Source organism: Dermacentor albipictus, chromosome 6, assembly GCF_038994185.2.
Source record: "Dermacentor albipictus isolate Rhodes 1998 colony chromosome 6, USDA_Dalb.pri_finalv2, whole genome shotgun sequence".
NCBI lineage: Eukaryota > Metazoa > Arthropoda > Arachnida > Ixodida > Ixodidae > Dermacentor > Dermacentor albipictus.
Genome location: NC_091826.1, coordinates 24,930,729 through 24,946,774, shown reverse-complemented (window position 1 = coordinate 24,946,774; position 16,046 = coordinate 24,930,729). Strand labels below are relative to the sequence as shown.

The window sequence follows — 16,046 nt, the reverse complement described above, 5'->3', positions numbered from 1 at the left end:
TTGTAAAGTTTGTTGCCATGGTTACGATGCTATCTCAACTTGTCAAATGTACTCATATCATAATTATTACGTATTACCGTGCAATATTCTTAAGCAAAAGTGCGCAGTAGTAAAAATATCCAAGTCAATAACGCAAAATTCAACTCTTCAAGGGTAATGCTTCGGTCATCGCAACTCGTGCTGTTGCAGCAAAAACGAACGCCAGCGTTAGCATCAATACGACCGGTGTCCAAGATGGTAGCCCACATAAAGCATTTTCTCGATTTCATGAATGTTTCTGCGAACAGTGTAAATATCCAATTCAAAGAAGAGGTGAGCGGCAGTTCGGTCCTTCCACTTCGATCCGCATTTTAACCGCCTACTTCGACTTCGCGGACACAAAACTGAACGGGGTTGGCCATACGTGTTTACGTGTTCATGCCGGTTGCTTCCGGCACGGACTTCTCTTTTGGCGTCACCGATCGGCTACTCTGTTTACCACTCGCTGCCGATTCTGCCATGTCGCGTGAACGACGCACTGATCACAGGGACGTCAAATTGGATAGGGTGCATGAACGAACAACGCCGCACATCTGGTAACCCCAGTCTCCATTCATTCTTTTTGTTGTTTTTGTCAGCTCTTATGTCATGGCCGGGAGGAAACTCACTCCACGTAGGCAGGCGCACTACGCAGAACGGTGCCTCCTACACGTCATGTCGAAGTGGGCGCCGGCTTTCGATGTATTTCTCATTGCGATGGATTAATTGCCATTGTAGAGAAGCTGCGATCTTGGGTGGTAAACAGCTCTGTGGTTCTTCGAAACGGATGTGTGCTTTAACGTTGCGACGAAATTTACAGGTTCCCACGGTTAAGGTGGACTCGGGGCTTGAACTCACAGGATGCGCGCCGATCGGACGGTACATCGCCGAGCAGTCGGAGAAAGGACGGATCTTTCTCGGTAAGGTGTTTCACTTCTTTCGAGTATGAACACGGCAATCTACGCCGCCGTGAGTGGCAGCGGATGTGATCTTCGCGTTATGTGCTGTTCGAAGGTGTGTTGCTTGGACTGGATGTCCGACACGAAACAAAAAGTGTATGAATTCAATTGAAAGAATTACCAGCTTTTATACAATAAATGCCTGCCAATTTTTCTCCGGTGAGCTTCATCGATTGCATGAAGAGCGTACAGCTTAAGTAAAGAAAAAAAAAATCAAAACACGTGATGTTTGTGACGAAAATAGACGCAGCTAATGAATTGGCACTGCGTTTAATATGACTGCCTTCGACTGGTTTGAATAACAAATTAAAGTGAAATAACAGCGAGGTGATTATCCGATGGTGAAAGGACACCAGAGCGATACTTGCTTCAAGCAAGTTTATATTGAGACAAGTTCCTACAGCAAGCAAAATCGGCAACCGCAGAATCACTGCAGAAGTCACATTTAACCTCAGAGCAATCTGCTTCTTTTCAATCTCTGCTCTCCCAAGTTGTTTGATGCTTGTGTACTGCGTCTAAAGGTAAATCGTCATGAATAAAGTGTGTACCTATCCCACAAAAGATGTCTTCTAAGGAAAAACTAAAAAGAAAATAATTAGTGTAATAGCTTTCCTCTCTGCCTCCCCCCTCTCCTTCCTTAGGAAGAGAAAGAAGGGGGGTTGTGTCTGGGATTTTTGTGAATTTCAATGTTAACAGGTTGGCAGGCGTGTCCTTAGTGTCCCTTTAATTCGATCCAGTCCTTTCTGGCTTACCTCTCAAGTCTACAGTGTGTCCCAACTAACTTTAGCCAGAGTTTAAAAATTTGCAAATGTCACGTAGCTGGACAGTACCAAGGTACTGTTTCTTGCCGTCGCTTGCAGATACTCAGATTAGTTTTTTCATTCTGCCTAATTAGATAACTAGTCATAAATAATCAACTTCTCAATTATTATAATTAGATGAACAGGGTCAATGAGAAAATTGTAGAGCGACATGAAAAACTCCTGAGACAGCTCTCTGTTGCTCAATACATGCTACATAAAAGTTTTTCCGAGCGTGAAAGAAGCCTGCAAATACATGCAAAGTGCCTCAAGTGGCCATTCGCACGCAAAGATGATCTAGGGACTCTCGATTCAAAATTTTGGAAGCTAATGATCAAATTATAAAATTTGCTGTTGGTGCTCATTTAAGGGGTGCATATCACTACAACCTTGTTTAATGAAGCCCCACAGATCAGGTATATTGAGATCAGTTAGGGAGGCTTCTTTTAGAGAGATCTTTGAGGTTCTAATATCATTTTTTTTTACTCTAAATAATGGTAAAATAATTCATGGCCAATGTGTATGTACTCTTCTCTATAAATGTACTCCTGTTTCTGAAAGCTCTTGTACTTTTCTTTTCAACATTTTTTTTTACTACAATCCAATATGTGCAAGGATTGTGCCGACAGAGTTACATTTATTGAGCACATATACCTATGGCACCATGAAAAGACCCCAAAAGTTCTGGGTTTCCTATGAGCAGTTGACGTGTCATTCAAAATGCAAAACAGAGTGTTGTAACAACAGAGGTAAACAACATGAACGTTCACCAACTAGCCCCCTTCATTGCTTTACTAAGAGGTAGAATGCATTCTATGCAACTCAGGAACCTTATACACTCATCTGAAAAAAAAAAAAATATTAGCACGAATGAGTGATGACGGGAGTGGAAACATTCTGCTGCTCGGTGCTACAGTCCAGTGCTGCAGTTCGATGCTGCATGCCGACAATAAGATAGCCGGATGACTTTCGCTTTTCGTCGTGTGTGTGTGGGCGGGGGGAGGCAGTGAAACTTTCAGGGGTAATCGATTACGATACGACACAGGAAGCTCATGTGCACAGTGACACACTGCATGCCAACGTTTGGTGTTGGCAACAGTCGTTGGTCTCGCCGATCTTGCATAGTGGGAAAGGCCCGACACTCTTGTTATCTGCACGCTCATGAGTATCGGCACTGTGCAGCAAAATTTTTTGCATTCCAGTTGTCATTCAATTGTACTGATCCTTTGTTTCTTTAACGGTGTGTCACTTTGTTATGTTAGGTGTGATAGGTGTAAGGTCAAGGGATAAGAAAAGAGCAGATTGGGTGAGGGAACAAGCGCGAGTTAATGACATCTTAGTTGAAATCAAGAAAAAGAAATGGGCATGGACAGGACATGTAATGATGCGGGAAGATAACCGATAGTCATTAAGGGTTACGGACTGGATTCCAAGGGAAAGGAAGCGTAGCAGGGGGCGGCAGAAAGTTAGGTGGGCGGATGAGATTAAGAAGTTTGCAGGGACAACATGGCCACAATTAGTACATGACCGGGGTAGTTGGAGAAGTATGGGAGAGGCCTTTGCCCTGCAGTGGGCGTAACTAGGCTGATGATGATGATGACTTTGTTATGTTATAAAAAGTATGCATAGGAAGGTCAATGCGTGCTGATACTGTGCGGTCATGCTCACTGCAGGAAAAGATGCCCAGGAGCGCGCTCTTATCCAGCAATGGCTTGAATACGTGGCTGTTCGGTGGGAACACGGTGCACCATCATCAGATGCTGTTCCCAGTATACTACAGGTATGGCTGCCTCTCAACACACTATAACCTTCGATTTCTTTTGCTTCAAACCTTTCTTTTGCATGCGAGCTGACTATGCCTGCAAATTTCATAATCTCACCGCACCACATAATTGTCTGTTGTCTTCTACTGCACCCATTCTGTAAATTTAATAGACTGCCAGTTATCTGTGCTATGCACCATGTGAACTACCGAACTATACTTCGTTGTCTTAATCTCGTCTACAATATCAGCTACACTTGTTTGCTGCCATAGGTGAGATTCATGACGGAAGTCGTCACCAATTACGTCCCATCGCTAGCAGAGTGAATTCCTGTTCTGGCGAGGAAGTGTTTTCTTGAATCTCAGTGGAGCCTTCATGATGTGTTTGCACTTAGAGCAACATAATTCTCCGACTTAAATTTAGGCAACACTGAAAGTGCCTGAAATGTGTAGTTTCTTGGACCGGGGATTTGAACCGAGGACCCTGTGTTTGGGAACTCAACGCTCTGCCTCTGCCCTATGCCACATAAAGATTGGATCATAATAAAACAGAGCATGTGTCATTACAAAGTACTTCACTATCTGACAGCATGTGTAATGAATAGAGACTAATTAAGGCATTGAATTTGCATATTCTTGCCCTTTTTGTAGGCTGAGGCTTTACTCTGCTTATAATTCTCTCACCATCATGCCAGTGAAGCTATACTAACCTTTTACTTGTATATTCTGTCGCTTGCTTCATGTGTGGATAAAGCGAAAGGTGGTGTTCTTTTTTTTTTAAGCGGCACTGATACCCTTCATTTAAAACAGTACTAAAAACATAATTATTTAGCACTGTAAGTTGGGCAAGCCGGTACAGATTCACAATAAGAAAGCAGCATAGTGTGAGACAGACGATGACAAAAAAACGAAGGGTAGGACATATGCAGCATCATTGCACCTGGGAAGTAGCTCACTGAAATATCTCTGAAACTACTTTTCCTAAAACCTAAGGAACAATTTGGGCAGAGGGCTGTGCCTCACAAGGAAGATTGTGAAGATGACACGAGTGAAAATGTTAAGAGTGTATTGCTCACGTCCCCCCCATTCCTCAGCTCGTCTTTTCCACCTCATTAAGAATGACACCCATAGCTGCTCTCTCACACCTACGGAAATGGCACGCCAGCATGTCAAGTATGGAGTGCGCTGGAGTATTCATCACATGTATGTCACGCCACAAGTGGGGGACAAATACCCCAACACACTCTATGCTTACTGGGATTACCCCAGAGCACTCTCTTCTCCACACTTTTTAATTTGCTCGAAAATTCCTCCCTCCCTTTCGTACGCCTGCGAGAGCAGGACCGCTGCACTGCAAGATCTGCACCTACACTATGGCCGCTGCTGGTGGCCGACATAAACAACGTTTATTAGATCCCAACAAATGTACTCAACATTGAGACCTGGGACTCAGAGGGACTCCAACAGCGATGACTCAGACTAAGGGTTGTCATGAAATAAAGTATCTCTCTCTTCCACCTGCGTAGGCCTGTGTCACCTATACTCGCAGACAACTTTCTGTGACAGGGAAAGGAAAGCCATGGAGACGAAGTGTGCATGTGTGATGGTACTCTTGAAAGTACCGCATTTACTCTATTGTAACATGCACTCGTTTTCTGTGACCAAAAAAATAAATAAATGAAAGCCTCAATTGTAACGTGCACCCATTCTCCATGACCAAAAAAAATAAAAGAGTACAATACTGCACACCTCATGCCTTCATATAGGAATACTATTTTCTCTCATTTGGGAAAAAACAGATTTATTCCCACTGCACTAAAGTTGCGATAAATAAAAACACACAAATGGAAGCGGCATACCTTGTCGCCAAGATTTTCACTGTGCCGGTACGAATCGCGTGGGGCAATAAATATCACTCGTCGTCGCTGTCAGATGACTCCTCATCGCTATCAACAGACCAAAGCATTTCATTCTCGGTGCCATCCATGGCATTAAAAATCCCGCACTTCTTAAAGGTCTTGTTGACCATGGCAGACGGGATCGTGCACCATGCATCTTTCACCTATCCAGCAAAGTCCTGCAGCGAGGCACGCTTCATTTTATTGGTGGCCGTGAATTCATGGCAGCCACTGACAAGCCATTTGATGGAGAGCACCCGAATTATATCTTTCGCTGGCTTGTTCAAATAAACATCAAGCCGTTGGAGCTGCGATGTCATGCCGCCAGGTATCACGACAAGGTTGGTGTTGCATGCAGCCAGCGTGTCCTTGATGCGCTGGTCAAGGTGGCACCTGAACTTGTCGAGCACAAGCATCCCACACAGACCCAAAGTGCTGCCGAGTCTCTTCCGCCAAACGTTATCAATCCAGTCAGCGACCAAGTCTGTGGTCATCCAACCTTTTTCATTTTTTTCATTTGTGCGCACAATCACGTCACTCGGAAACACGATTCCTTTCGGGAGCGTCTTCCATATGAAGATAAGATACGGGGGCACCTTGTGCCCATCCGCATTGCAACAAAGCATTGCGGTGACTCTAGTTTTTTCGTGGCCAGAAAACATAACGCACATTTGCTTCTCCCCCTTCTTTTCAACAGTTGTAGCAGCGTGCATGTCAAAGTAGAGCGGCGTCTGATTGGCATTTTCAATCTGTCCAAAGTAATAGCCGTTTCTGTGGCGTGGTGCAACTTCAAAACGTACCGCTGAAAACTGTGCAATTTCTCTTCATATTCTTCGGGCAATTTTCGGCATATCCCTGTCCGCCTTTGAAGAGAAAAACCTTTTCTTTTCATAAACTTTGATAGCCAGCACCCGCTCGCTTTGAAGTCACTCCGCATTAGCCCTTTCTGTAGGGCTAACTGCATCGCCCGTACTTTAAGCAGATCGGTTGTCACAGGCCGCTGTGCCGCTCGCTGCTCTTGCACGTATTCCACGAGCAGCTCTTATGTTTCGGTGAAGCGGCCCTGCTTCGGTCCATTAAAACCCTTCCTTGTTGCTTTGCTGGTGAAAATATTCTCCTGCTTGCGCCAGTCTTGCACGCGAGTTTCGGGAACTACGAACGCCCGTGATGCGGCCCGATTTCTGTCCATCTTTTCGCACACATTATAATTTTCCTTTGAAATGCGGCATCATGGTGGACTTGGCGTGTCTTCGCAGTCGGTGCTTCCATGTTGATTGAATAAACGCAGAAAACGGGAAGACAGGCAGTAGACTAGGTTACACCAGCGCCTAGTTACATGTACAACATGGAGATACGCACATGGATGAAACTACGGCAGCTAGGCTAGAAGCGTGTACGAGGCAGCCATTTTTCTAATGCCGATGGCGTTATGTTAACGATGATTTAGGGTTGTACTCGATTCCAACGCACATGCAATTTTTGGGCCCATTTTATCGGAAAAAAGGTGCACGTTAGATTCGAGTAAGTACTGTAGTTTCACTGTCTCACTTGAATTAGTTTAAGCTGTGGAATAGAAAACACGGGCATTTCATTCACTGTGGCGCTTACGTTAAGATATAAATACAACTCTCAGTATTAAGGTTCAACTTTATCTCTTAACTTTCCTCTTCCATGTTTTGGTGAGCGTGAAACTCAGAAGTAGCAAGCTATGCTGAGTCAGTACTGCAAGAACCTGAAACTGACTACCTGGTGCATTAATACACATGAGCACAAGCTCTGCTCCTGTAGCTTTCTTTTCATTGCCACAGAAAGTTGTCTGGAAGTATAGCTTTCACATGTTTTTTCTTTCTGCGGCATATCTGCATAAGTGCCAACTTATACAATTTTATCATAAAATGCTTGACTTTTTGAGCTTCTTTTGTAATTGTTGTATTGACACTGATAATTTTACTATATCTTATTTGCATCCAATTTAGGGCAATATACTGATTTCAGTTTGTGCAGCACTGATTTCTAAGGAATACAGATGCCGTCTTCAACTGCTTTTGAGAGCCTGATTTTTCAGACTCGCTCCATTATTCAGATCTAACCATAGCAGTGCCACCAACTCATAGAACCAGCGTACGACAGTAACCTAAATTTCAGCTGTTGTCGCTTGTATGTTCCATGTCTAAACATCACAAACACTCTAATTTGTCTTGCTGTTATGAGCAATTAGTAGCGTAAATAAGCAGATTTCATAAAGACTTCTTGAACTCTCAATTCAAAATTACAGTCCTGTGTCATCTCAGTGATTGCTCAGTGACAACTCGCCACGGTAGCACCCGTGTTGAACTGCTAAGCACAAGGTGATGGGTTCGGTCCTGGCTGCATTCCGATGGAGGCAGAATGCAAAATGCCCGTGTACCATGCATTGGGTGTAAGTTAAACAACTGGAGACGGTCAAAATTCATCCAGGACCCCCCTCCCCCACTACGGCATGCCTCATAATCAGACCCTGGTTTTGGTACATAAGACCTCAGAATAGCTTTTTTTTTTACACCAGCTTAGCTATGTGTACATGTTCCGTATATTGCCCTCAGACACAAAGACAGCTTGAGGGCATATAATGACCTTTAAATTTGGTTCTTATTACCAATTGGTATGCTACCAACGTGACAAACCCTTCTTTTTTCAATGCCATGATTAGATGTGCAAGGCAGCATATCTCTAAGTATGTGTACAACGTAACCGCCTCCTCATGACCATTGTCATAAAAAGTGTCTTTATTGACTTAAACACAGGGATGAGGGTGTAGCAACACATGGTAGGTTGGAATGCTGATGCTACATTTTGGATTTTAATGCAAACTCACAGTGTTCTAAATGCATATCTCAGGCGCTTTTCATCTGTGACAATACAACATTCTCGATCAAAGTAGTGTCTATCTTCAAAAAAGCTGACGGCAGTAATGTGATCAAACTACTACAATATAGTTGTGTCTATATTGTAGACATATGTGTCTACAATGGATATGTTATGTAATCACTTCGGAGTTAATAATGAAAAGGACTGAAAGCAATGTGTGTTATAATGTACAAGGGATCGCACGAGGACATAGTGCTTAAGTAAGAAAGGCGTTCACAAGTTGCTCATCACTGGTGGGATTTGGTGCGATTGGGTGTGTGCTCGACTACAGAGAAGGAAAACTAGTTAGGCCTGCATCACTCTGTAGTTATATTTTTACCAAGGACATGGTGAGAAAATGTCAGCACTTTTTCAAGAATTGAGCTGACTTTGTGGCTTGCCTATGGCACAAGCTTTAAAGGGATACTAAATAGAAAAATGATTCGAACTGTGCCAGTAAATCATCCTTCTACAACACCAAGAAAAGGTGCTATACAGAAAGGCAGGAGGCGACGCCCCCTTGGAAGTTCCCACACCAGCCAGCCAGCCGTCATGGATTGTGACGGCTTCTGCTCATGCCTAGTCAAATACTTTGTCGGTAAACATTGACTGCACTTTATAGTAAAAGAGCCAAAGACTGAACTTATCTGGTTCGGAGAACTATTGCTGCACCACAATGACTGAGAGTAGAACATATTGAAATCCATGATGTCGCAGTGCAGTGCTGATGCTAGGATTTCAGTGCAAAATTCAAGAAATACAACTGTGACATTAATTTTTCTCTTGTAATAGTCAACCAATTACTGCGAAATTAAGTAAAATAATGCTTTCGAAGAGTACTTCAGAAGCTTAAACTGTTTCAGTTTTTTTTTCTTTAATGTCCTTTTAATGCTTAACTTTACTTTCAACGTTTCAGGAGCTGGACAGTTACCTAGCAGACCGATGTTTCTTTGTGGGCATTTCACTGACCCTGGCTGATGTCTTTCTTTACTACAGTCTTCATCCCACTGTTGTAAGTCTTCGGTACTTTTATCTTCTCGTCACTTGATTCTCGTAAACAATTTGGCAGTTATTCGCATTGTATGTTTAAACAAAGAGCACGGCAAAATCGTATGCAACTCTCGATCACAGTAAAAACGCGGGAAAAGCGGGAGATGGAAATTCAGGATGATGAGCAAAACAAGAACAAGGTAAAAGCAGGAGCCAACGACAAGTCCACTTGTCGAAACGTTGGCTCCCGCTTTTACCTTGTTGTCGTGTTGCCCATCGTCTCAGTCGTAGTGCATCATTTGCCACTTTTCAAAATTTCACCTGTTCTGCCAACTTTTGCTGCACAGTGAGGGTCAACTTCATTCCCTGCGAGCATATCTTTTCTTTAATGCACTGTACTTAGTATCTTACTCTCACTACCGCTTCATCCTTTGATTTCCAAATCTTTGATTAGTTATCTGGTGACACAAATCTTAAGCTTTTTTAGTTGCCGACTGTCACTCTCTCAACTTTAGCTTTCATTCAGTGCCGCTCAAGTGCTCTTTCTCGCAGCGCAAAACAGAATTATTTTCGTAGAAGGGAAAGCTCAAACTTAGGTTTTGTCATAATTTGGCCCTTCGTCACGGTTGGTTCAGCTGCTCCTCAGGGATGCTTCGTGAGGGAGTGCTTCCGCAAACTTTGTCTGTAGTGCTTCTCAGGTGTTTGTAATTTTATCTGCCCCTAGTCGCAGGACAGGAATGCATGCCTACTCGAGTTACGAGCATTGCCTATGTGTCTGAACGAAACGAAAACAAAAATGAAACAAAACAATATTTTTGACCAGAACGAAGATGTTACTGAAACATTATTTATTATTTTGTTTCGAAGTCAAACTGAATTATTTTTCATCAGTTTTCGGTTCAAGGGGAAAGTCGGCAATCCAAAACAGCCAACATCAGGCAACGTCAGAATTAGTGCATATCTCAGGGGTCCGCATAAGTGTGTATCTAAGCACATAAGCGCGTATCTCAGGCAAGGATAGTGTCAGCGATAGTTTTCGCTGAGTGTTCCACTAATCTAAGCCTGCCGCTCGGTGCACTAGTAGATCGGCATAGTAGCAAAACCCAGGGCTTGTGTGCTGAAGAGCTTATCATTTCATTTTCTACGGGTACAATGCTTTGTTACCAAAGTTTGATCATTCGTTTAAATTCATATTATCGAACATGGATCTCACATTTCGGCGTGTACACTTGATGACGGGCTGCTTCTGAGTCTCAAGGCACTGAGCATGACTTTATAATTCATAATTCACTTATCGAGAAATATAAATACCACTATGTTTTTATCATTACATTGCTTCGAAAGTGTTTGCATGCAAACCAAATCCGTTGAGAACCGTTACGGATATTTTCTCCCCCGGTCCAGAGCAGAACCGGAAGATAACTTTTTTCAGTGTAATGAAACTAAAACCAAAACTAAAAACATTTCGTTACGACACCCTGGTGACTACTGTCCCCATATCTTATTGCTTGGAAGCTTTCCCTGTACCTTCCTGCCACCAAATAGCACTAAATTTTTGTGATATTAAAACTGCATGATTAGGTCAGACTGTAGGTCTGGGCTTCTTGATGATTCATGACATCAGCACTGGTGTTGCATCAGCTCAATTTAGTTCTATGCTCATTAGATTTACCACATGTTATAAAAAGTTCTTTGCTTGTGCTTCTGGACCAGGAACTTAAATAATGACATAACTGACATGGCATTTTCAACACACACACACACACACACACACACATGTGTGTGTGTGTGCGTGTGTATTTATGTATGTAGGTTCTTTTTGCAATAAGTTATAGTCCAAACATTCTAAATACCACAAAAAATGCTGGCAAGCATCAGAGAACCTTTAACAATGGACTATAATATACTTCTTTCTGGGAACCAGCTTCGGCGATGCTGGCCAGTCAAGTTCAAGTTATCCGGTGAAGGCCAATTTTGAGATGCAGATAACGGAAGTTTCGGCCCAGAGAAATGTATGGGCGCCAGCGAGGACGCTGGGTAGGGGTCGACTTAACTGGAGTTGAATAATAGAAGTCTACGGTATTGGCTGAATGAGCAACAGCATCATTATTTAGAATTATCGCTACACAATGTTGTCAAATGTTGCCATGCACCATACTATCTGTGACGGCAGGTCTGTATTCCAACACCAAGTTTGATATCAAAATATCTTATGTTTACCGACCTTAATAAATGTCGAGTGTCATGTTCGTGCCCACGAGTGACGTGTTAGAATTTCTACTTCAAAAATATGTATGAGCACTCCTCTAAAATCCCTTGGGATTTTTGTTCTATAATAGCAGTTACAAACCCATCTTGATGTTCTTGAGTGCACTGTTTGCCGTTTTTCGTCATTGTGACTTCTCTGTCTTCTCTTTTAGTTGTCACTGACATTTAAGGAGAAGGAGAAATACGGTCATCTCTGCCGTTGGTTTGACCTGGTGAGTCTGCCCATCTGTGTTTTTTCATTACTCCTGCTTTTGCAAACAGAATCGTTTTGTTAATGAGGCATCCTTGGCTGTGACATTGCAGGTTCAGCATCAAGATGGTCTTCGGCAGAATCTCCCAATCGTAGTCTTCACCAAGACCCGGTTGTACGTCTAACGCCACATCCTGGGACGACCTCTCTGAATACAACATCATGGGAACACTTCTCAATCACAGTACATGCTGTGATCGTATATATTTTAGTTCTGTTTTGTGCACTTTATGCCTGACTCTGTCTTTTCTCTTCTGCAATCTGATATTGTTTCATGGGATGAGCTCAGAATTTTGGTGCTAGCTTATTTGTCCAACATTGACTTACTGGATTATGAAAATCAGTTCTCTGTGCGATTGGAGAGTAGTGAACAGGGCAGGTTAGTACTGAATCATGCTAAGAGTTGGTATTGATTCATGACTGGACATGTTAGGGTGCATTCAGACCAATGATTGATAAGAGTTTGCATGACCGACCACAGCTGGTGACTAAGCAGTGGCTCACAGCAACCGATGCTCGCTCCACCAAGTGAAATTTGCTTGTTTTCTACACCGGCATATCTCGTAATTGGTGCCATTTGCATCTGCTCGCATCACCATCACCACGTAAATTAAGTGTCAGCATATATTAGTGTCCTGCTCTTGTGCCGGTGATTGGTTCAGCAGCTTTGCGACTCCGATCATAAAGCTAAAAGATTGAGTCGTAAAGAACGGACCTAAAACAGTGGCTTTCCGACAAAAGTGATCTTTGCTACCAACTTTAGATGCATGACCTCTGTAAATTGCCGGTGTGATTGAACCATTACTTTGTGAAGTGCAACACTTGAAAAAGGGTGTTCCTTTTTTATCTCAGCTCCAAGAGGCATGTTCATGTCATATGTAATGTTTATCAAAGGCAGATTATTCCTGTTTTTGCTGATAGCAAGTTTATTGACTATGATTTATAGGGTGGCAGTTCAAATGTGGTAGCGTGACCGAAGCATTGATTGAGGATGTCGCATCCACGATATTGCATCCCTGTAGGCTCACTCACTACAAACGTGCATATGCCTTTACTGTGTGTATGCAGGTTATTTTGTTCCTTGTAAAGTAATGTTTCCCAATTAATAGTGACTGAGTACTTATATATGATTTCCGGTACGATGTAAAAATAGGTGGTGGTCTACTAATGCTGACCTATTTATGACTGATAGTGTTCTTTTTTGTGTGCGTTTTGTTTAAGCAGTTGCTAAAAGTAGCTGTCAATTGTTTTTTTTTGTTTTTTTTTTGTCTCCTCGGTTGCTTGTTTCATAAGCTTCTTCACTGAACGTACTGAGACAATTTCAGTGGCTTTTTGACGCGGTTGTTGCAGTTCCTCGTCTACCTCTTTGTTATTTATGCGCCTGTCGGTGGGTCCTTTTAAGCGTGCTCGAAAATGACGAATAACTTTTGTTTCGTCGGCATGTGGTGTATTTATTATTTCTGGTGATTCACTGTCGTCTTCTGAACCCAGTTCTCTGCATATTTTGCTACCTAAGTGGTAATATCGTGTGATATTTGTGAAGCGACGTCGCGAGACTTTTCATGATCATTTATCGAGCTCTATGTGGAAATGTAATGTCTCGGGTTGGGTGATTCACTCCAGAACATCTGTCCATGCACATGGTTCGGTGTTTGTGGTCAGTTTTGTCACATTATTAACATGTTCCCTGCTGTTCTCGTCTATGCACGTGGCTCATGCACAATTTATGTTAAGTGTCTTTGCATAATCTTTCTTGAATGCTGTAAGTGATAAAAAGTGATTGAACGTAACGTGTCTTCGGCTGGAGCTGACGTTTAGACAACGAGGCCACTGTTTATTACCTCTAGTCTCGATATTCCTGCAAACAAGTTCTGTGCGAAGGCTATCGGTAGTTTCTTGTTCTTTAGTGACTAGTGTATGATTGAGCTGTGAGCATTGATTAAATCACGACGCAGCTTTCTGTTTAGTTTCATGGTTGCTTTCTAGCGCACTGACACAAATATGTCCTAATGGACAGTGCAAGTATTCATCTGTCTAGCCAGCAAACAACTCTCTTATGCAAATTTCCTGCTTCATGCTGTTTCTTTGGCACATACTGTAGAACCTTGTTATAGTCAAATCTACTGGACGGGAGAAAATCGCTATACCAGTATCTTCACTATAGCTGTAGTTCACCTTTTGTAATTATGACGTTTTCTAAGAATGGTAGGTTGATTCTCGGTGAAAAGAGTGTAAATTTGCTTTTTACTGAAACGCATATTTGCAGGCTACTATCATTAAACATACAGATGCTGCCGCCATTTGTCTGATAGGAAATCTGTGAACGCCCATATAAGAACTGTAGGCAGCCAGTACACATAGGAATTGTCGCATAGTAAATGAAACAATGTGTGGAAACCATGGTGCGTATATTTTCATTGCTTATTCCGTCATCTTCAGCAAATCAGTACTTCGTCCCTTTATTCGATGTGTTATTTTTTTTATGGACAATTATTTATGTTGTTCCTTATATAGTAAAGAAATGTACCTTTTTCTTTTATATATCCACTTCTTCTCTGTATCTGTCTATTATATAAGTGAAAAGATCCATCGCTGCCTGTGCAAGTATGATCGTGATGAGCATTTCTCCTTGTAGGTGTTCACTATATGCGGGTTTACTATAATGAGGTTCTACTGTATTTGATTTTCTGGTAGCTTTTTCTTAGTCTCCAATAGAATGCTTTTCTGCTATGTTTGATTCATTCTTTCTTTTGCATTCGTTGATGACATCTTTTTGAAACTGGATGATTGTGACATGCTTCAGCGCTTTTCTTAAGCAAACAGTACCACTCACTATTTAAGGTTCTCTGTTTACATATGGCACTTTTGTATAAACAGACCAGCTTATTAGGCACTCTTCAGTTGTTTCACCGCATTAAGTAGTGTGTTTCGATTGGGCATCACGCAAGGCTAATCGCCGTAAAGGCTACAGAAAAGAAAACAAGAAACCTTACTGCATGAAATAGAGCTGCAAAAAAGTAGAAGGTATGAGAATGGTCCTTTTTTTTTAATACCTTGGGAGTGCCGCATAATTATGCATGTTACCCCCTTCCCCCGTTTGTAATCCTTGAGACGAAAAAAAAAACATATGGCCCACATATGGAAGTGGGGGCATAGGTTATTAAAATCTATATAAACAGTGGTGCACAAATCTGCATAGGTCAGTGCTCCAAAAGTGTTTCCTCAGGTCATAGCTTCCATGATAGCTAATGCGTGTGCGACTCCGGAGGTCTCGGAAGCCATAGTTCAGACAGCAGTTCAATAGAATTTAGTTGAAGCTCCACCCACAAAACCACGCCGCCCTTGTGCTTCGTGCATCTTCACTCTGAAACATAGTTGCCGAAGGATGCCAATGTACTGTCGCGGAAATGAGTCTGGTACATCTAAGTGTGACCTCGATGTAACGAACAAGGATATAATGAATAATCGGATATAATGAAATACATCTAAAATGTTTGTTGCTACTGTCAGCATGTAACAAACATATGCTCGGACAGAATACCCAATATAGCAAAAGTGTTTGCGTGGCAGATGCGATATTATTATAAGAAGGTTCGACTGTATCTAATTTCTCTTTTAGTTTGGCAGCGCTGTATTTGCAACTGTGTACCTAGGTTGTCATCGCGATTATAATTCCTAGTAGTGTCAGGAGTCTGGTAGCATGTTAAAGTCTGCAAATATTGTGAGCAGTGTACAAGGCCAGGTGTTGAAACTACTCTAATTCTATTTCTTTTTGCATGCCATCACTTTCCCTAGTAGTTTGCCTGTTATCTCTCTGAAATTGGCCTACAGAGAGCAGTGGATGGTGAAAATGAAACCGAATCAAGCTAATTGTTGCATTACGCTAGCCTAGAAAGTTTCTTGGCAAATGGCCTGAAGTATGTGCCACTTACTGGATGTTATCAAGTATTCCGGGCACCAGTGAAGTGTAGATAAGAGCCTGCATGAAAATTTCATTTAAAAGACTTGAAAAATGCCAAGGCAGGTAATTTCAGAAATGTGCATATTGAACACCTTGCGTTATTTGTCGAAGTCCTCCTCTGCTCGTTTCACTGTGCACCAATGATATTGATGTTGGGATTGGGTTTGAAATCAAGGTGATCAAAGTTTGTTCTCGGGTTTGCCTTCTGTCTTGGTAATAAAGGACTCCACTGCCATTGGAGAACCTTGTGAAAA

The 16,046-nt window shown here is 42.3% G+C and overlaps 1 protein-coding gene across 1 annotated transcript; it reads left to right on the top strand.

The window, feature by feature from the left end:
• Positions 1-169: 169 nt before the first annotated feature.
• On the top strand, positions 170-16,046 carry AIMP3 (aaRS-interacting multifunctional protein 3). Its single transcript, XM_065424896.1, has 6 exons — positions 170-312; positions 839-938; positions 3,451-3,557; positions 9,240-9,335; positions 11,734-11,793; positions 11,885-16,046. Exons 1-6 carry the CDS (start codon positions 235-237, stop codon positions 11,954-11,956), a joined length of 513 nt encoding a protein of 170 aa, XP_065280968.1. The 5' UTR covers positions 170-234; the 3' UTR covers positions 11,957-16,046.

What these genes read in the sequence shown, in the direction of transcription:
- AIMP3 (XM_065424896.1), top strand. Translation starts at nt 235, where the DNA reads ATGGTAGCCCACATAAAGCATTTTCTCGATTTCATGAATGTTTCTGCG. An exon ending in CTGTTCCCAGTATACTACAG is followed by an intron (nt 3,558 to 9,239) that starts GTATGGCTGCCT and finishes TCAACGTTTCAG; the next exon opens with GAGCTGGACAGTTACCTAGC. An exon ending in TCTGCCGTTGGTTTGACCTG is followed by an intron (nt 11,794 to 11,884) that starts GTGAGTCTGCCC and finishes GTGACATTGCAG; the next exon opens with GTTCAGCATCAAGATGGTCT.